The following is a 21,045-nucleotide window of genomic DNA, read 5'->3' as shown; positions in this document are numbered from 1 at the left end:
GTTATTGTTGGTTGAATAGCGTCACTGAAGACCAGAGGCAGAAAGGCCACTTGGGAAGCCATGGAAAACTGAAGTGATCACCAGCATCAAGCATCTGACTTTTTAAATGTCTGACTTTTTTTTAATAGTCCTGACATCATCCCATATAACTGTCAAATGACCAGTTTTGCATTTTGATCAAAATTTAATAGGGTTTAAGGCAGGTCCTTCACGGGCCTGTTTCAAAAAACTCAAAAATAAATGGATTTTATTGCTTTTTTCAGAAGGAAACTTTTCTTTTGTTAAAGAGCTGTTACTTGGTTGTTCTAACATCAGGCAGCCAGATAAATATGACTCTTATGGCATATGCTTATATAATTTAAATCAAAATTAGAAGTGATATTTTTCCTTAGCAGAATTTTGACAGCTGAATTCTAAAGTTTCTGTGCCTGATGTTATACAATATGTGAAAGAAATTTTTTATGTTCACTTAACATATTTATTAAATGTTATGTAATATCAACTTTGAAGAGTGAAAATAAAATATTTTTTAAATCTCAAATGCATGTTTAGGAAACTTTGTTATATCTGTATAAATAGACGTGATGGAGTAATTCCACAGTCTATAAAACACTTATATATTAAATCAATATTTAATAATCATGAGAATGATGACAAAAGTCACAGTTAATACAGAATCAAAACATACCAAGCAAAAGTTGGCAGGTCATTTTCTAGAATCAGATGCAAAGAAGGTCAAAGTAGTTCAAGAGGTAAGTTTAGGATGCATGGAGCATGTGTGCCTAAGACTGTACTTTTGTGGAATGCCTTGAGAACAACCCACAGCTCTTCATCCATATGCTCTTATGGAAGAATTCAAGTAGCTAGAATACTTAGTAATTTACATGAAAGGTGCCTAAGGAATCTTTTGTTTTCCGAAGCAGCTAATGGTTCTATCTGTGTCTTCTTTCTCCTGTGCGTGTTTTGTTTGGTTCCCACCATGGCAGCCCAACGGGAGTAGCCAAGGCAAAGTGCACAACCCATTCCTCCCCACCCCCATGTTGCCACCGCCGCCGCCACCACCGATGGCCAGGCCTGTGCCTCTGCCGGTGCCAGACACAAAGCCTCCGACCACGTCAGCGGAAGGAGGTGCAGCGTCCCCCACCTCACCAAGTAAGTATGGCTGAGATGCGGCGCCGGTCGCCGGTCAGGCACTGCACATGTGAATGCACACCTATGCCTGGCCCCTCACTGCATAGGCTTCAGTGAAAGGCACGATCCCCAGCGATGGCTGTAGCATGAGTTTGCAGAACCAAGACCAGATCAGAGCAAATAGCACTCTAGGGTGCTACCAACCACATCAGGTGTGGAAATGACTGGGTGTTTGGGTGGATGAAATGGTGTAAGTACATGCCAAGGACTGAAGTCAAGATATGAAGTATTAAATTTTGCCTATTATTTGAGTGGCTTTGAATGCTATCCTCATGATCATCAAACAGCATCTACTTTTATGGATTCTTATTAGCAAAAAGTTCCTCATGCTTCTGTAGAGTCCTGCCTTCCAGTAACTTACAATCCAAGAGAAAAGCATTTGATGAGGTACCCAGGTTAATGCAACTCATCCATCAAATAGAAAAAAAGTTTAGATCAAAGTAACCAATTGAAAGGTGTGTACATTGAACGTTCATGAAGAATAAGAGCCTGGCAGAAGGTCAGAGCCAGTAGCCATGGCAGTTGCATGGCTAGGCTTGGCAGAGGAAGGAGATGGAAGATGAAACTGGAAGGAAAGAGAAAAGAAATCTTGGCTTGTCTCTGAACAGTATGGGAACACGTGTTCAGACAATATAGAATTTCAAAACCTTTTGGAATAATGGGACTCATTACTTGATGAATTAGAGGGAGAACAGCTCTCCTGATATTTTAAAGATGACAGGGAATAGAAGTAGCTTAAACACATAAATTTGGCTTCTCTTAGTACCTGATACAATGACCAAAAGAGTGACAGCTGGAGGCAGAGTTCCAAAGTGATGGATGGACTACCTGACCTTGACGGGGGTGTGATGAGCACCTTCTCTAAAGCTTTACAGAGAGATCAAAGCACAGGAAAGAATGGGCACTGTGACAGTGCCCCTAAGGAGAGGAGGTCTTCAAGGAGGTGAGGCTGAATGCAAGGAATCTACTGAGGAAAAGATGAGCATAGACCACGAAAGAAGTGTTAAGATCAAGAACTTGAGCAGCAGTTATAGAAGTTGAATGGAGGAGAGCACAAGAAGAAATGTCTTATCGACATAAGCTTTGAGATTGGACAACCACTTGGATGAATATAGTGAAGGATGATTCAGACTTCTCAGCACTGGGGACGTAATGGTATTGAGTACAGGAGGGAAGGAGCCAAAGAGAAAAAATGAGCCTCTTTTGACACTGTGTTCATTGGATTTAGTTTTGGTGACACTGAATCCAAAATGTCTAGAGTCTCTCATGGGCATGGATGAGCTTTGGCCTATCTAGTACGTATTCACTTTGATAACACATGTAGTAGTGAGTGGCCCTGTGCGTGGATTCTGATTTTATAGCAAAAAGATTGAGAGTCCAGGGCCAGTTTTGGGGAGGCTTACCTCTCTTGGTAGGAGGTGGTTCAACACTTTTCAACAAAGGAGAAAACTCTTGAGTGTCCAGTGACATAGGAAGCGAACTAGGCTTGCTCTAAGCATCTTGGAAGCTCAGCTTAAAAAAGAAGCTTCTGAGAAGCAGAAGCTCATAGGCCTGTCCTGCTTATTGTGTATTCATGTAACATCTTCAAAGGAGTCAGAGAAATAATCATCTCCAAACTCTATTTAGATCTAGTCACTGGGGATGTTGACTTACACATTGGCAGCCATGTGCTTAAACTGTGCTCTGTACATGCCTCTGGGTACCACTTTTCTGTTCATCTTCTCTCTGTATGTTCAGGACACTGGCAGAACCCTCAAAAAGCTTTGTTTAATGTTCTTTTTATTCTGTGTAGACATATCCTCACCTCCACCATCAATGTCTCATGCATCTGTAGTGCATTTTCTAGTAATGGGGATGGGGCTTTTCTGAGGCACTGTGGATGAGTGGAAATACCCTGGGCAGCTAGCTATTGAAGTCTAAAGGATAGGGGCTCAAACCCTCACCTTTCACATTGCTAGCTCTGTTTCTCTTCCAACCCCAGTTTCCTCATCTGTAGAACGTGGGTGATAATACCTAGCTGGCAGGGTTATGTGAAATCAGCCACGATAAGCACTACCACCAAATAAATTGGAGCATTTTATTATCTGCCAAAACTCTTACCTAGTGGAAGCCTCTAGGCTTGGCTAATGAAAAAATATGCCTGTAGGACATGTAGAAGCTACTCAATCCCTCAGTCAGGTTGATACCTTTGGGTCCATTCCCTGGACTCCACTCCATGGATTGGATCTAATGCCTTGTATACAAAGATACCCATGGTCCTCTTGTGCCCAGCCTCAAGCATTCTTTCAACATGATGGGAAGAAGTGTGGAGGAGGTCTGGGCAGACACAGTTATGGTTGCATGTTCATTAGCACAGTGTTTAGAGATTTTTGGAAAGAGAATATCAGGAAAGGGGACCCAAAGTTTGATATTTACATAATAATTTGAAACTTACTTTTTGAATCCTAGGATTCTAGGATTTGTAGACAAAACAAAGTGTTCTACTGATGGCATAGAAAGGTTTTTATCATCATAAATTTTAGCCTTTTTGGTCTTTTCTGGGGTTTGCTGAATTCACAGTCATATGTTGTTTCACAGCAATTATCACCTGACCATCTTCTACTTTATTATTAAGACAGTGATATTCTGGGAAATTTATAGCATAAGAGAAGCCTCTCAAGTTAAACACCTCAAAGCCTACCAGTCCACATTGGGAAGAGATTTAAGAACCCCTGCAAAACAAATCCTCTTCCATGCCCCAATTTCTGAACTAATTGATAAATAAAATACAAGGAAAAAAATCAGATGGAAGCCTAGACTATAACCTCTACTATTAGAAAATTTATTTATTTTTTAGCTACAGGCTAATGTGCTTCTTAATGCTGGAACACAAACAAACCCACCCAGTCGCTGGCAGTGCAGGACCACCACAGGCCTTCCCATGGGAGGGGGCTGCCCTCCTGTGTAGAGCTGATGGAGGTCCAGGTGGCTGTGTGCTTCCTGCCAGCACCTGTCTCCCTAAGGGAAAGAGGAGAGGAAGGGGTGGGACGAGTCACGTCCAGTGTCTACCTCCAATCACTACAATAAGTGAGGGAGTGGAGAGGCCCAGGTGTATGGGAGGGAAAAGGTACCGAGAGTGATGTAGCCCCTCTTCCTTAACATTCATCTTTGATAACTACTTTCTTTCATTCATTTATTCATCCTTCATATATTGAGTATCTGTCACATGCCAAGGACTGTGTTAGCCCCTGGGGATACAAAGATGATTCATCCCTGCTCTAAAGAAATGTGGGATTTATTGCAGGAGGCAGCTGGGAAACGGGTAGCTCACACTGACAACACTGGGACAGAGGCGCACATAGGTGCCACAGAGACTTGGGAGGGATTTGGGTCCAGATGCGGAGCCTCAGGTAAGATTTTTTTGGAGTGAGTGACTTCTAAGCTGTTTAGTAGGAATATCATTCTGGTGTTTTAAGTCTGAGCGAGAAGGTAGAACTTCTCTTCAGAAACCAGCTTGTGGGTGGAAGGAGGGGGTGTCTAAAATTGGATTACCACTGGATAAAAATTTAGAGCAAAAGTATCATTTCATAAATTCTGTGCTTTCTTAGAAATTAAAACCACAGGATGGTTGGATCCTGTTTATCTTTGTCAGTTTATTAGAGCTCAACTTTAGCGAGGAGAAACATCACAACAGAGTATTAAGTACAGATGTTCAGTATCCCAACAGTATGTCTGAAACTGAGGCGTTTTCAAAAACACTAACTGTATAACCTAGGACAGCCTTTCCTATTGAGGGGTTTAAGGTGACTTGCAATAAAAAAAGATTTAAAAAATAAAAGTAGGAAATCATACCCAGGATCACCTATATTACCAGCCTTTCTGGGCCTGGACTCCCGTGTCTGTTGGAATAATACTTTGCTCTACACACTCTCATAGGTAGATTGTCAGGATGAACTGGGGTGACAGATGTGCTGTGCTATAGACAGTTAAAAGTCCAAGACATCATTTTTAATATGCTCTTATAATGAAATACAAATGGAAGCCAGCCTAAAGCAGAGTATGTATTTTTAAACTAATCAGTTACCTCTGGCACCAATATGCAACTTTGCAGCTGTGGCCAGGAAAACAGGGTAAGGCAGATTTGGGGAGGGAAATGTTTGCCTATAAAATAAATATATTTTAATGGGAAAAATCTTTACCAGTGCCTTAAAAAGCAGAGTAGTGAGGGTGGAAATAAAAGTTCTGCTGTCTCTCAAGGAGAACATTCATACTGTTGATTCGTTTGGAGAAGGATTCATATACTATGCCTGATCTCTTTAGGATACCATGACAAATAGAAAGAACAACTGGTAAGAGTAATTCACAATGGATGGGTTCCATTCCCGCTGATTAACTGGGTTTAGATACCCAGTGAGAGAATATCACTTCCTTCCTTCATTCAATAAATAGTTATTGACCATCCACTATGTGCCAGCAGTGTTCTAGATGCTAGGATTCTGCAGGAAATGAAAGAGATAAAAATCCCTGATCTTGCAGAGCTTTCACTTTACAGAAGGAAGAAAGGCGATAAATAAAACAATAAGGATAATCGGTAGGAGTGATGTAAGGTGGTGATACATAAGTGCTACGTAGGAAAATGAAGCACAGAGGGGTTGGGATTAGTGGGGGTGGGATACAACTTAAATAGGGTGGTCGGAGAAGGCCTGTCTGAGAAGGGGAGATTTGAACAAAGGTCTGACAGAGGTGAGAGGGTGAGCCATGAGACTGTAGAGGGAAGAGCTTTCCGAGCAGGAGGATCAGCCAGTCCAGCCCGCATGTTTAAGGAACAACCCGGAGGCCAGTGTGGTGAGAGCAGAGTGAGTGAATGAGTGAAAGTAGGGGGAGGCCAGGTCTGAGGGGTGATGTGGATGAATGTGGATGTGACTGGGAGATGGGGGGGGTGGCGAGAGGGGGTGGAGGAAGGCTACAAATGTTGGAGGTTCTTATAGGCCATTGTTAGGACTTTGGCATTTTCTCTGAGTGAGACGGGGGGCAGAGGAGTGATACTACCTAGGTTTTAACAGAAACTCTTTGAAGGCTTTGTTGAAAATAGGTTTCAGGGGGCAAGAATTAAAGCAGGAAGACCAGTTAAGAGGCTTTTTTTAAAAATCAGTACATATGATGAGTGTCTTCTACATGCCAGCCACTATTCTAGGTGCAAGGGATCCAAAAGTGAGCAAAGCAGACAATCCCCTTCCCTTGTGGAGCTTACATTCTGGAGGGAGGGGACAAACAATAATTAAAGAATAAGTAAACTAGTAATTTAGGGACCCGTAAATACAATGGAGAAGACTAACACGGGGAGAAAACTAACACCATTGCAATAATGCAGGCAAGAGTTGCTAATGACCTGTACCAGCATCCGGGCAGTAGGGGTGGTGAGAAGTATTTGAAAGGTAAAGCTGATAGGATTTACTGACACATTAGATGTGGGTTGAGAAGAAAAAAAAAAAAAAAAAAAACACACTAGAGAAACAGCAATGACTCCTAGGTTTTTGACCTGAGCAGTTGGAAGGATGGAGTTGCCATAAACTGAGACGGGAAAAATTGCAGCAAGAGCAGTTCTGGGCAAGGGGTGGGGATCAGAAGTTTGGTTTGACCAAGTTATATTTGGAGATGCCTAGTAGGTATCTTACTGGTGAGACCAATTATAATAACATCCTACCTACTGCAGTTCTTTGCAGTGTACTCAGTTTTTCCACATGCACCATCTCATTAATTGCGGAGGGACTCCTTTTCAAACATGTAATAAAACAAGTGGATATTCCTGAGTCCTGAGGACAACAGCTCCAGGATAGGAGAAATCTCTCACTACATTTGGGTCTGTTTGTGGTATGATAATTCAAAATCCACTATTCATTTTCTTAATTGCATTGTAAGATTCCATTTTTTTATAATAGGTTGGCACCAAGAACATACTATAAAAATGGGCTTTTCCAGAAAAGAAACTGAAGATTGGCATCATAGCCTAGAATTATAATGAAAAGAAAGAAACACTTTTGAATTATGATGGAAGATAAAACATGCATATTTTCCTTTTTTAAATTAATTACGAACACAAAAACTCAATATAAAAATGCATAAAAGACTTATAAACAATTTTCTCCATGCCTTCTTAGCCATGAACTTTTGATTTTTTAAAACTAGAATTCTGTTAAATTAGAAGCATGTAATAACAAATTCCCTTTTTTATTTTTATATCTCTGATGAATCTTGTATATATTCATTATATGAATGAGTTTGAACCTGTTAACCAGAAAGAAAATAATCTGACAGGGACTGAAATTTCCTAGTGTAATAATTAACATATGTTCAATGCTTTTTGGTTAGCAAAGCTCTTTACACATGTATGTTATCTCGTTCCATCTTCCTAAGACTCCTGTGAGGCCAGGATTTTATAGACAAGGAAACTGAGATTCGAGAGTGGAGGTTACTTTCCCAAGATTATATAATCCCATGGTAGCTTGGTACTAGCTCCTACTGTAGCCAAATTACAAAGCAATGGGACTTGATTTTTGGTTACCGAGCAGCCACAACTGTCTGCTCTCGTCTGAAATTAATAACAGAACAAACTATTGAGCTTTTATTAATGTGTCAAGCACTTTAAAAATGTTTTTTATGTATTATCTTGTTTTTATCCTCACATTAATGCTATGAAGTACGTACTTTAAAAAGTAAATACCCTAATTGAGAAAGACAAGGCACGAAGATATAGGTAACTTTCTCAGGGTCACTCAGCCAAGGGTAGCAGCATCATGACTCACACCCAGCCACTTTGAACCTGTAGTTCATGCACTTGGCCAGAGCATCCAGAGCCCAAAGTTTCCATGTTTGCAGTGAAGACCCTGTGGGAATAGTACAGAGGAAGATATTAGTGGTCATTTATACTTTAGTGTAGATTGGTTTCTGTTGCTGAGAGTAACTTTTGTTAGCAGGGAAAGGAGGAGAGTAGAAGATCTGGAGGGAGATAAGACAAAAATAGCAAAAAAGGTAGACAAACAGGAGCTATTGCTAAAGGCAGATTTTCTTTATTCCCCAGTGCTCTCCAGAGCTTGAACTGTTGCTGAATGCTTAGAATTACTTTCTGAGTTTTCACCCAAATGACAGCTCTCTTTTTCACCAACACTTTTTTATGTGTAAAACACACAATTTTAATCAGTAATTGAATTTAGAGCAAGTCAGTGAATGATATGTCATATTTACACAATTTTTAAATGACTAAGGACTGTATTTCCTCTTTCAGAGAAGAGCCATTGGATAAGGACAAGAGAGAATTTAAAAAAAAAAAAGGGGGGGGGTACTTCCCTGGTGGCACAGTGGTTGAGAGTCCGCCTGCCGATGCAGGGGACGTGGGTTCGTGCCCCGGTCTGGGAAGATCCCACATGCCGTGGAGCGGCTGGGCCCGTGAGCCATGACCGCTGAGCCTGCGCGTCCGAAGCCTGTGCTCCTCAACGGGAGAGGCCACAGCGGTGAGAGGCCCGCGTACCACAAAAAAAAAAAAAAAAAGTTAGCGGCTTCCTTTCACAAAACAGTTTTTCATTACTGATGCCTGCACTATTCCTTTAGTCTTTAAAATTTCTTTTAAATTTACATTCAATGAAATTCACTCTTTAGTGTACAGTTCTAAGAGTTTTATAACATCATAGATTCTTCCAGCCAACACCAGACAGGATACAGAACAATTCTAAAGAACTCCCTCCTCTTTCTTATCTACTCTTTCTTATCTACTCTTAAGTTATTGTCTGACGTCACTTAGTGCCAGGGAACTTACTTTACTTTGATCTATTTCCACATTGATTTTTATTCTTCTGTCAGTACTGCTACTATCCCCATTATATTTTAATTTTTATATTCTTCTGAATTAGAAAGAGACCTACATAACTACAGTACTTTAGTATATGATAATAGTGACATTTCTTATTGGAAGAGGGAAAGGGATTATTCAGTAAAGTATATTGGGATGACTGAGTAGCTGTCCAGAAAAAATAAAATTCCTTACACCAAAATAAATTCCAGGTGGTGCAAAAAATATAACATAGAAATATTAAGCCTTAAAATACCAAGAAAAAAATAGGAGAAACTTTTTGTGGAATATTGGAGTGAGAAAGGCCTTTCAAATAATACCAAAAAACCCCACCAGAATCCATGAAAAGAAAACTGATAAATTCTACTCTAAAAGTATTAAAAATGTATGCATTGGAAAAAAACACCATAGACAAAGTCAAAAGACAATGATAAAGTGGGAAAAATATTTGCAACACCTGTGGCAGAGGCCTAAATTATGTAATATATAAATAGTTTTTTAAAGTCAGTAAGAGAAAGACCAACAATCCAACAGAAAGACAACAAAATGACATAAACATAGAGAAATGGAAAACATTTGAAAGATGTCTCATTCATGTAGCATAAAAGCAATACAAAATAAAACTCGAATGGTGTTTTTACCTATCAGATTAGCAAAGATCAAAAAGGATCTTGACACAATCTTGGTAAGTGTGTGGGAAACAGGCACTCTCCTATACTGTTAGAGGACTGCAAATTGGTTCAACCTCTTCAGAGGACAATTTCGTTTTATATGTATGTGTGTGTGTGTGTGTGTGTGTGTATAAATTTTAAATGTAAGCCATGCATTGTGTTGGACATATGAGCAAAGATATACATCAAGTGTTCATTGCAAGTGATTATAATAAAAGATTGGTAACACCAATCATATCCACCAATATGATATACATTAGAAACCCTTTAAAAATAAGGGTAGGGAGGGCTTCCCTGGTGGTGCAGTGGTTGAGAGTCCGCCTGCCGATGCAGGGGACACGGATTCGTGCCCCGGTCCAGGAGCATCCCACATGCCGTGGAGCGACGGGGCCCGTGAGACATGGCCGCTGAGCCTGCGTGTCCAGAGCCTGTGCTCCGCAACGGGAGAGGCCACAACAGTGAGAGGCCCACGTACCGCAAAAAGAAAAAAAGAAAAAAAAAAAAGGTAGGGGGACTTCCCTGGTGGTCCAGTGGTAAAGAATTCGTCTTACAATGCAGGGAACGCGGTTCGATCCCTGGTCAGGGAACTAAGATCCCACATGCCGCGGGGCAACTAAGCCCTTGCGCCACAACTACTGAGCTCGCGCATCTCAACTAGAGAGCCCACGTGCCGCAAACTAAAGAGCCCACACGCCCTGGAGCCTGTGCACCACGACTAGAGAGAGAAAACCCGCATGCCACAGCTAGAGAGAAGCCCACGCGCCGCAATGAAAGATCCCGCGTGCTTCAACAAAGATCCTGCGTGCCACAACTAAGACCCTGACTCAGCCAAAAATATAATAAATCTTTTTTTTTAAAGTAAGGATAGGTCTGTATGAATTCATGGAATTATCTTTGAGTTATATTAAGTAAGCAAAGGAGAGCGCTAAGAAAAAGTATGTATAAAATACCTACTGCCATAGAGTGGAGGATGTATATACACACTTGACTGTGTGTCGAAGGATGGAAACTGGTTCATTGGGGGGTAGTTCTTTAGTGCCTTGCCCAACGAGAATGAAAGATGTTATTGAGTTTTAAATCCCCTTTTATGTCAAATATAATGCTTTATTTAATTTTTAAAGTATTTGTCCAATGAATTAAAATTCTTCTTTATACCCCAACCACTAACTGTAGTGACCAAAACTCACACAGTGGAGGCAGGGAAGGGGGGTGGTTCATAAAATCCTTGGCAAATTTTATACATCTAGTTTTTAGTTGCACTAACCTGAACTTCGGGTGTGATAGCAAAAATATGTGCTCTTTCTGGTAAAGAATACTATTCTTTTTCCCTCACAGAGAACATGGAATTGAGTACAAGGATAGCATTTTCACTCTCAGTAGCTATTATTTGGTCACAAGTTCTGCTTTAGGAACCCATTGGATACAGATGCACACATGCTATCCTAAGTCATAATTTTTCATAAATACTTTTTGCAGAGTGTTTCTACTTTTTGTACAACCCAAGTTTTTAATGTCTAAATTTGAAAAGGAAAAAGAAAAATACTTATTGGAAATCAGGCACTTCGATAGGTATTTTCATATGCATTACCTTAGTTGCACTTCATTGTTATTTTAATCTGCAGAATTGGACTCATTAGCCCTCTTTTTAAAAAGAGAAAACTGAGACTGAACCAGAATTCAAATCGGGGTCTGTTGGACTCTAAAGCCCCGTGCTTTCTTCTCTACCAGGACACTTACTGTGTTTCAAGATATAATATCATACACCTTTCCTCTGAAAATCCTAAGACACGCCATAAAGAACATTTTTTTTCTTTTTTGGCCTCACTGCGTGGCATGTGGGATCTTAGTTCCCCAACCAGGGATCACACCTGTGCCCCCTGCACTGGAAGCGGGGAGTCTCAACCAGTGGACCGCCAGGGAAGTCCCAAAGAACTTTTAAATTATTCCAATAAAAACTCTTGGGTACATTGAATTGGATGAAAAACAGGAATGAGAGCAGGAAAAAAGAGAGAGGAAATGAACTTTGTAAAGAAGGAGTGAGTTACAAAAGAGAACAGACAATAGATGATTACATTCATTTAGGTTATCATAACCCATTCAGGTCTTATTTTTGCCTCAGTGTTTTACTTTTTCATATGACAGAAATGACAGATCAGTTTTAAGATTTTCTTCATAAAGATAACAATGGCAATGTAGGAAACTTGAAAAATACAAAAAAGAATTTTAAAAATCATATTCTCCTATAACCAACTACTATTAACATTCTGGTCTGGTTTCCCCCATTTTTCAGTGCATGTCTATGTGTATATTTATATAAGATGATTGTGACCTACTGAATATAATATTTTTATGTTATTTTCTTAAAGAATATTTTACACCTTTTCTTACTTCATAAAAAAATAAAAAGCTAGGAAATGTGATTTTAAATATTTTTACTTATTCTCCTACCATAGACCGTTAACTTTTATTCCAACCTATGGAATATGCTCCAGCATATTGTCGAACATATATTTTTGTCCCCAACTTGAATAATTTTATTAGGCTAGATTTCTAGAATTGGAATTACTAGTGCAAACAGTATGAATATTCCTCTTGATACACATTTCCAAATTGCTTTTCAGAAAAGTTGTGCCATCTTACACCCTTACAAATTATATTTGAGTCTGATATAACATTAACCCTTGAGAGGTTTGAGTATTATTTTTTTAATTGGTGGAAGGCAGATGTCTCAGGGTGTAATGCCCTTAATCAGATTTTGGAATCAGTAGTCCCTGATTGGATGAGTTTAGCAGTTTTCTTCAACTGTTTTAATATAAAGTACATTGGGATTCTGGAGATTTCCCATCTTGTTAGCTAAGCCTCTCCTTAGGGATCACTCTCTGGATTGCTCCTGTGGAGAGGGTCGCCTATTAGACATTCACAGAGGGGGTGAAGCCTTAAAGAGCTGGGAGTATTAGAGGAAATAATATTTACTATGCTGAACTTTTTATATAGAGACACTCAGAGAGGTTACTGGCTTGCCAAGGTCACATTTCTAGTAAGAAACTGAATGGATTCAATCCAGGATTTTCTGATTCTAAAATTCATTTTCTATTAACTACCTTGCACTGCTGTAAAAATAAAAATATTATTTGGGGCTTTCAGGTTCTGTTTGTCTTCATTTTATTTAAGATTAAGACTTACTGGAAGGTGTTTTAAAATCACTCATAATCCCAGTCTTTAGAGATAATCACTTTCTGTGCATATTTTCCAGTCATTTTCTGTGCATATTTTAAACATAATTGATCATGATATGTGCGTGTGTGCGTATATATATATACACATATATACAGTTTTGTAAACTAATTTTATTTCATATTATAAACATGTCATGGTGTCGTTATTATTTTAAAACATTTTTAATGGCTGCAATATTCCATCAGTTGGTTCCAGTTTGTTGCACTTATAAGTAATGCTGTAATGAACATCTTGGAGCATAAATCTTTATATGTATTTTTAAGTATTTGTTGAGGGTATAGTCCCAGAAGTGGTTTTCCAAAGTTACACTGCCTTTGGAGAGGCTGCAGAAGCCTTTCAAGAGGGAGGGATCTAATCTATTGATCTACGTTTCTTTTCTTAGTAAACCCCAGCTGAATCCAGGGTTTATTCCCTGTGGCTCTTTAATATTACTTTCACCTGTGCCTACCCATCTACGTGGTTGCTTCTGATCAATAAATATGTTCTATCAGTTGCACAACACGCGGGCATACACGTAAAAATACATGACATAGAATGTGGATTAGTCATTAGAAATAAATTTAAATGAACTGAAACAAGGCTGTATTCCTATCCTTTAAGTTATTATGAAAAAGAATATTATAGGCAGTATAAATAGGTTGTTTACAGGAAACACTCACTGTAAAGTACCTCTTTATCACACAGATTTTGGTAACATAACGTCAGAGCACCTCCAGTTTACAAGTTGCTCTGATCCCCTTCTCTCTGTGTGCACACATGAATTGTCTTATACCTTCCTTTCTGTACGTTTTACCCCAAATGATGATGTCACTTGAGCCCCTGCCCCCTATGAAGATCTCTAATACAAGTAGAGAGACCAGCCGAGCAAAGCCATCTGCTTAAATTGATTCTTTTCATGATTTTTTGAGAACTATTGGCACATTAAACATTTCATGCAAATTGTTACCATACATGTTAAGTAATGCTAATATATTAAAGTTCGAATTCATTAGCTTTTCAGGAAGAAGGCTTGTGGGTATGTTATTCTGTAATAATTTACTAGCGATAAGTAGGCTTTAATTTCATGCCCTGAGGGCTGTGTCTTTTTGTGTTGTTGGTAGCTTGTTTGTAGAGACAAAAGATCTGCAGAGATAATAGAATGAGGTAACTGACTGCACAGATGTGATCAAAGTAATGGAAATTCAGTGTGGTTATCTTCTAGATTCCAAACATCTGGATGAAAACTACAATATCCATTCATTCAGGTGGGAATTTCTAAACCTCTGAATACTGGGGATTCATGTGTCAACAAAGGCTGTATGTGTTTCCTTGGCTGTATAATTACATTAATAATGCTAACCCGGGCCCTGTAAACTTGTCGATACTCATAGATTTCTTCGAAGGAAAAAAACTCCAATATCCTCCAGCATTTCTTTTGTGACCTGGCAAGAAATAGTGCTGTTCAAGTTCCCAAATGAGTTCAATTGTAATGGACTTCATTTAGAAATTAGCCAATCTATTTTCTAATAGTTTCCACATTTTTTTCTAGAAATGAAAGTTTTCTCACAGGGCTTTTTTTAAAAACTAGTAACGTGATAGTGCCGTTAAGATTGCAGAAACTGTTTCAATCAGGTATTTAGTCATCTCACTGCTTCAGTTTGCAACTGAATGCGTTCTCGTGCACTGTCAGGTGTCACCGATAAACATTTAGAAAATTGCAGTCTGAAGACACAGTGATGTGTTCAAGTCTGCATTCCTAAGCTTGTTTGGATGGCTCCTGTCCAGTAACCAGCACATTCCTGGACAGGCAGTAAGTCTAGCTGAATGAAATTGAATTTTTGACTAGCATTTTTAAAGGGATATCTGCACATGTGAATATGTCTGAGTTTCTGAACACAAGGGAACATGTGAAGTGTATACTGATTTTCGGATAGGAGGGGAAAGGTTTAAAGTGTTAGGATGCCTAATGGTCTTAATGGTGTTTAGAATGGAAATCTGGTATCTTTGATAATTTTATAAATTATTTCTTCCTCTTGAAGGAAAAATGCAATAGACTTTTTCTCCTCCATTTTCAAACATTCAAGTCTCTGATCCTTAAATGTTTATCTTCCCTGACCTTATGGCAGAGATATTCACAACGTCCCATCTTTCCTCCTTTCCCTCAGCGATTGACATCCCCATTACCCAACTCTTGTTTCTTTGCTCATGCAGCTTCCTCTGTGATCCCCAATCCATCTGAACTTGTCAACCAACACATCTTTTACAGCCCGTCATCACAGCCATCTCCATCTCCTCTACAAATCTTTTCCTGTTCCCCTGCCAGGTGTCACTTTTCTGTCCTTTAACATCCTAAAGATTTTTATTTATATTACTTTTAGGCACTCCTATTTTCACTTTCTGTACTCATCTCTCCCCACTAGACTCTAACATTTCATGGATAGCCGTGTGTCTGGCTTATCTTTTTATCTCCCATAAAACTTAGCATAGAGCCTGGCACAGAGGAAGTGTTCACACGAGAGAGAGAGACAGAGACAGAGAAAGAGTAAGAGAGAGAGGGAGAGGACATGAATATATTAAACTATCTTTCCTTGAGGCACCACAGTGGTTAGACTTGGTAGAGTTTAAAGGAATGAAGAATTGGTATTCCCTCCTTTTACATAGTTGGAATCTCTGATGAAACAGATCACAAACTTCTCTTCAAACTTTGTGTCTGCCAGGGTTTGGGGAACTTTGTTGCTTCCTGTGTCTGGAAGTAAATTCAGAATGTCAGAACTAAGAAGGACCTACTGCATAGCACAGGGAATTTTACTCAATAACTTGTAATAACCTATAATGGAAATGTATTTTAAAAAGAATAGGCACGTACATATGTATATATATAACTGAATCACGTTGCTGTAAACTTGAAACTAACACAACATTGTAAGTCAACTATATTTCAAAAAAAAATTTTTTTTAAAGACAGATGTCTGTGCTTGCTTCGGCAGCACATATACTAAAAAAAAAAAAAGAAGACAAATATCTAACACATACACACACACACACTCACACACACAAAGAATGTCAAAGCTCACTAGCTGTCTTACATTGTCTTTCCTGCCAAGGTGCCTCACCAGGTCATCCCCCCTCCCCCTCCCTCTCCCCAGCAGAGGAGCTGGCCATCACTATCCTCAGGCCGTTCAGCCCCAGGCCACCTGGCCACTCAACCTCCTGGTGGCCGCTCTGTGGACATTGGAGGGGGCTTCGTCCAAAGGTCAGCTCTCCTTTCACACCCAAGCTCTACACAGAAATCTATCTAAATTTTCTCGCTCTTCTGTTTTTCAGTGATTACACGCATTTCAGGGGTCGCTAAATTTGAAGTAGATCTTGAATCTGGCTGCCTACTTTCAAAACAAGCTGATGCACTCACATTTTCTAGTTTGTCAGATTGGAGTGGTTTTATTGATATCATTTTTATCTTAAAGAAACATCAACTGACATTGGTACAAATATTTTAATATCTTAATATCTTGTTTTTCAGTCCTATTTTTTCCCCAAAACAGGAAAATTCCAAGCATCTTTTATTCAAAACAATTTGACCACTTTCTTAGCACCATGGTCAGGTATGATTGTTGGGTGAAAGCTGTCACAGACTCAAAACTGATTCATCTAGAAATGCCATGATCCCTCTATCCAGACACATCCCTTATTCCTTCTTATTCAGAAAAACACAAAACAAACAAACAAACAAAAAACCAGACAACCTGGGAACAACAAAAGTTGGAATTCTCTTTGGCTTGCAGGCAGTCAGTTACATTGATTTCTGAGGACATAGAGGCTGTTCTCCCAGGGAACACCTGCAGGGTTGTAAAGAGCAGGGCTAATGGGTGATCTCTGCCACTCTCCCTGCCCATCCCACAATCTCCCTAGAGATAGATTCCAGCATCCGCAGAGGCCCGACTGCATGAACCGTTTTTCCAGTTGATCATCCTGAGGCCCAACTTGTACTGCCTAAGTGAAGGATTATAGAATTAGCAATGCATATGGTAAGTGGGCAACACAGAAGGATATGGGATCAAATTCTGATTGGGGATTTTGGTATTTACCCCTGTGGCTAAGACTAAGAGTCTTGGGTAATCTGAAGAAATATGTTAGAAAGAGAAAAAGTACGATCAGATTAGCCCAAATAAGAGCTGGTGGAAGCTTCTTATAGGAATGTTTTTTTTCAAAATGTTAAGAAAATGGTCCATGGTGGTACTGCTCATGTAGGTAAAATGGCTGCTAAAAAAAAAGCAAACGCTTTCTTTTTCAGAAACAGGCAAGCAATCATAATTTGATTTCTAATAGTCATGTTTGCCATGAGGACTTTTACAATGAGGTTATATAAGCAAACTGATTTCCCTTTTGACTTTATCAGAAAATCGTAAAATGCCCCTGAATCTTCCCTCCAGAATTCTCAAAAATGCCTACAATAATCTTCCTAGAAAATTATTTTCTGGATTTCATGATGTCCTGAAGCTCTTCCAGCAGCATTTGATTATTGCTGCTGTAAATAGGCAAAAATTATAATTGAGAAAGATAATGAATGTGATATAATAGCATAGTAAACACAGTTGTATATAATTCATTACCACATCTCCCCCTTTACTTGATTTTATATTCATGTTGAAAGCTCTTAACTGGGCAAGTGTAATTGATTCACCATGGTATATGTGGTTGTTTTAATAAAAAGTTTCAACTGAGGCTTTTGTTTAACAGGATAACTCCCTCATTCCACTGTTTCTTTAGGAAAATCAAATTCAACTTATGTCATATCATCTCTGGAACTACATCCTGTTATAGGTGAACACTGCCTATTTTAGCTACAATAATGGAAGATGAGTCAGACTTTCTTCCTTCCCTTGTTTTTCCTGTGTCCTTGATTTTTCCCAGAATCAACTTTCTATAGAATAAATTTCCCTGGGCACTTTTTGTTCCATTCGATGGAACTCAGAGACTCTCAGATTTTTGTAGTTGTAATATCCTTTTCTTAAAAAGGCAAACACATTACCACCTCTCTCAGCATTGCTCTCTTTTTTAAAAACCAGAATAAAGTTTGGAGAAGTTTTAATAGCCTGTGAGAGCATTAAAGGCCTTCTGGGATGTTTTGTCTCATGATTGAAGAAGGGACAATAGCCAATTGTTAGCCTCATGGTAACGTTGAGTGGCTCAATTATTTGGATGCTAACCCTACTTTCAAAATGGCAAAATAGAGAATGGGATGTAATACAGACTTTTCCAGATTTAGTGCTATGTATGGTCAATGAAGAACTATATTCACAGACCAAAAAGAAAAAGAAAAAAAAAGTACCATGTATCCTAGGATCAATCAGCATGCATGTTTCTGACGTCACCAGTATGGTAAAAACGTCATAGGAAATCCTGCTGTGTGTCTGCAGTGACCAGGGCTGACATGCCCACACTGCTCCGCTAGGACCATCAAACCAAGGCCTCGTGGTTCAGCATCTGTCATCAGTCATTTAGTCTTAGAACCTTAGCTTACTCTTCATGCCTTTTTGTTCCTTCTCAACCTACCTACCTATTCACATGTGAAAAAACACTTTTTTCTCCTAATGGCTAACAGGTTTAACTGGTTATTTTATCTACTAGCTTCCTCCTTATCTCTCCCACATCCTCTTTGTGCCCTAGAAGCAAGTAAATTCACTACTAGCTAATTATAGTACATCATTTTCAATACATAACTTTCTGTTGAGACTTCTGAAAGCATATCAAAGAAGAGCAATAGGCTGAATGAAACAATTAATAAAGAGTATTTTACTGAGCTTTTTAAAAAAGCAAATTTCCCCCATACCAGTGAGTGGGAGGCACATACAGAATGGCTAAATGCAGAGGTATTTCTCAAATCTGTTCAGGTTAATCTGACATAGGATAGGCTGGGGAAGAAATCAATGGATTCACGTTGCTAGACAGTACAGTGTATCATATATTTAGATCATTTTATATATAGCTGTTATTGGACGAATTCTTCTAAAACAAATACTACAACAACAAAAAGTTTCTTAATAATAGACATCAGGGGAAGCTTATGTTCCTCCTCTGTTCCATGCTGATTTAACACAACCATACCCACGTGACCATCACAGCTCTGCGTGGGTGACTTAGCTCTAATGACCAATAGGACTTGGCCCAGATTGGTGGAAATTTTATCTCTAGATGTGCTTAACAAGGGAAACAAGAAGGCTGAGCAGTTTTCTGTGAAACAGAAAATCAAAGGAAGAGAAGCAGATGATGTCAACAAGGGGGGAAAAATCTGGCAAAGGAATTTGGTATTATTCCCTCAATTATCTGTGTTTTTTAAGAAATGCAAATCCTTTTCATCTTTTAGATGGTGCATGTCTCGTGTTAGTCCAGAAAACTTATGCCTTTTACAAGTATTGTTAAGAAATTTGAAATTAAGTAATAGTCTATCTAAAAATTTTAGTAAAGAAAGAATGTGAATAAATCCTTGGAGTTTGTGGTAAAGAAGTGAATTGAAGGACGCCAGAAAACAAAATGTTCATTTGGATGTATGAACCAATGAAACACCAGAACCACAGAATTTTTTCTCTCTAAACTATAGTGAAGCTCTTAAATATAAGTATAAAAACCAACAACAAAACGTTCATATACTGTGAAAAGGACAGTTGGCTGAAGTGTGGTACCTGAGGTTCCAGGTTTACATGGGATCTTGATGGTTTGTGCCTGAACAGAAGGGTTCTAGGGTGGGAAGACTACAAATGTTAGTACTGTAAGAGCATTTTGTGCATCATAAAATTCTAGACGCCCCACTGAGCCTGTAAAGACAGCGTGCTCTAAATGGTTTTCCACCACTTTTCTGGAGAACCCAGTCCCTTCTATAAAGACTCCTCTTCCATATTTAGAGATAGAGGCACAGGAACATTTCATGATCTTTAGGAGGGTAATAGTGTGAAAAGTAAGGTTGTAAAATGAACTACTTTCCTCCCCTTTCTACCTAATTTCTTTCTCCTGTGCTTTTAAAGACTAGGATATCTCTTTCTGACCCCAGAGCTCATGTTTAACTCAGAAAGTATACTTTACAAATGTCCTGCATGTTCTAATTCGTATGATGGAAGGAGAAAAGAGCTCATCTGAGCACCAATTTGACATCGTTTTATTCCAACAGTCTTTGGAAGCCAACACCCCTTCCCTTTTTGACTGTCTAAAATGCCCTTGCTAGCCAGGTCCCTCTGCTAGCTACAGTGTTTGCACATTTCCTTGTTAATCAGCCGCGTAGGCTCGGAGACTGTGTGTTTTGGTGTTGTTTCTGTGTGCAATCTCGTGCTGCTTCCTGAACGCATGTGTCCCTTCCCTTCACAGCCTACTCGACACCCAGCACCTCCCCCGCAAACCGATTCGTCAGTGTTGGACCACGGGATCCAAGCTTTGTAAATATCCCTCAACAGACACAGGTGGGCCGCTCTCATCTTTTCTGTATGTGGTGCAGCTTGTTTTATTCATCAGGTGCATTGTAACTCGTCTTTCGGCACAACAGGCTGCATTTCCCAGCCCCTGTTCAGTCCCCTTTCCTCCCGACCCCTACCCATCCTGGCCCTTCAGCCACATTTCCATGTGTTCTTAGAAATCATGGAAAACGGTGCCTGCAATTTTTGCTTCTTGTATTGAGGGGGTAGGAGAGGAGGGCTTCTGTGCTGGAACTGCTTTTGCTATGGGAAGAAAATTTTCCCAGGCTGGATAGCGTGTGCTCCCTCTTTTAGGAATCTGTGCCTCTCTACATGCAAGCAGACAGAAGTAGGCCCCTATTGAACCCGGAAAGTATACTCTGGCTGCCGGCGACATCAGAGTGCATGCTGGGAATGGGGGGCCAGTCACTCTTATGTACTCATTATAGGGTCCCCAGGAACCTGGCAGACTTCCTAAGAGAAAGGAAAAGAAAGGGTTCCTGAGCGCTGTTAAGTTGCTGGTGTTGGTACTGAAATAGGAGGTGTTTGTTACTGGCTTCGCTGGCCCCAGTGGGGTGGGAGGGGATTATGCGAATATAATGTCATATTTTGAGGTAGGTGATTGAAAGAGAGTATGCCAGGACATCTAGAGTTTGTTTTTCAATAGATAGTTGTGTTTTGTGCTAGTACAGGCCAAGGAGAAAGA

At 39.5% G+C, this 21,045-nt stretch overlaps 1 protein-coding gene across 4 annotated transcripts in view; it reads left to right on the top strand.

Moving 5' to 3' along the window:
* Window positions 1–21,045, top strand: part of NFIA (nuclear factor I A) — a gene marked incomplete at its 3' end in the record, with an annotated part of 385,446 nt that overhangs the window by 326,475 nt on the left and 37,926 nt on the right. For 2 of the 4 annotated variants that reach the window (XM_081258348.1, XM_081258347.1), the window contains exons 9-10: window positions 987–1,152; window positions 20,257–20,348. In XM_081258348.1, coding sequence (XP_081114474.1) covers window positions 987–1,152; window positions 20,257–20,348 — 258 coding nt within the window. Of the gene's footprint in view, window positions 1–986; window positions 1,153–20,256; window positions 20,412–21,045 lie in introns of those variants that run through there. The other 2 variants (XM_081258346.1, XM_081258349.1) reach the window with 2 other exon arrangements.

The sequence above is a fragment of the Mesoplodon bidens genome (genome assembly GCF_964165515.1).
Source record: "Mesoplodon bidens genome assembly, chromosome: 2".
NCBI classification, from domain to species: Eukaryota; Metazoa; Chordata; class Mammalia; order Artiodactyla; family Ziphiidae; genus Mesoplodon; species Mesoplodon bidens.
This window is presented reverse-complemented; position numbering and strand designations above follow the sequence as displayed.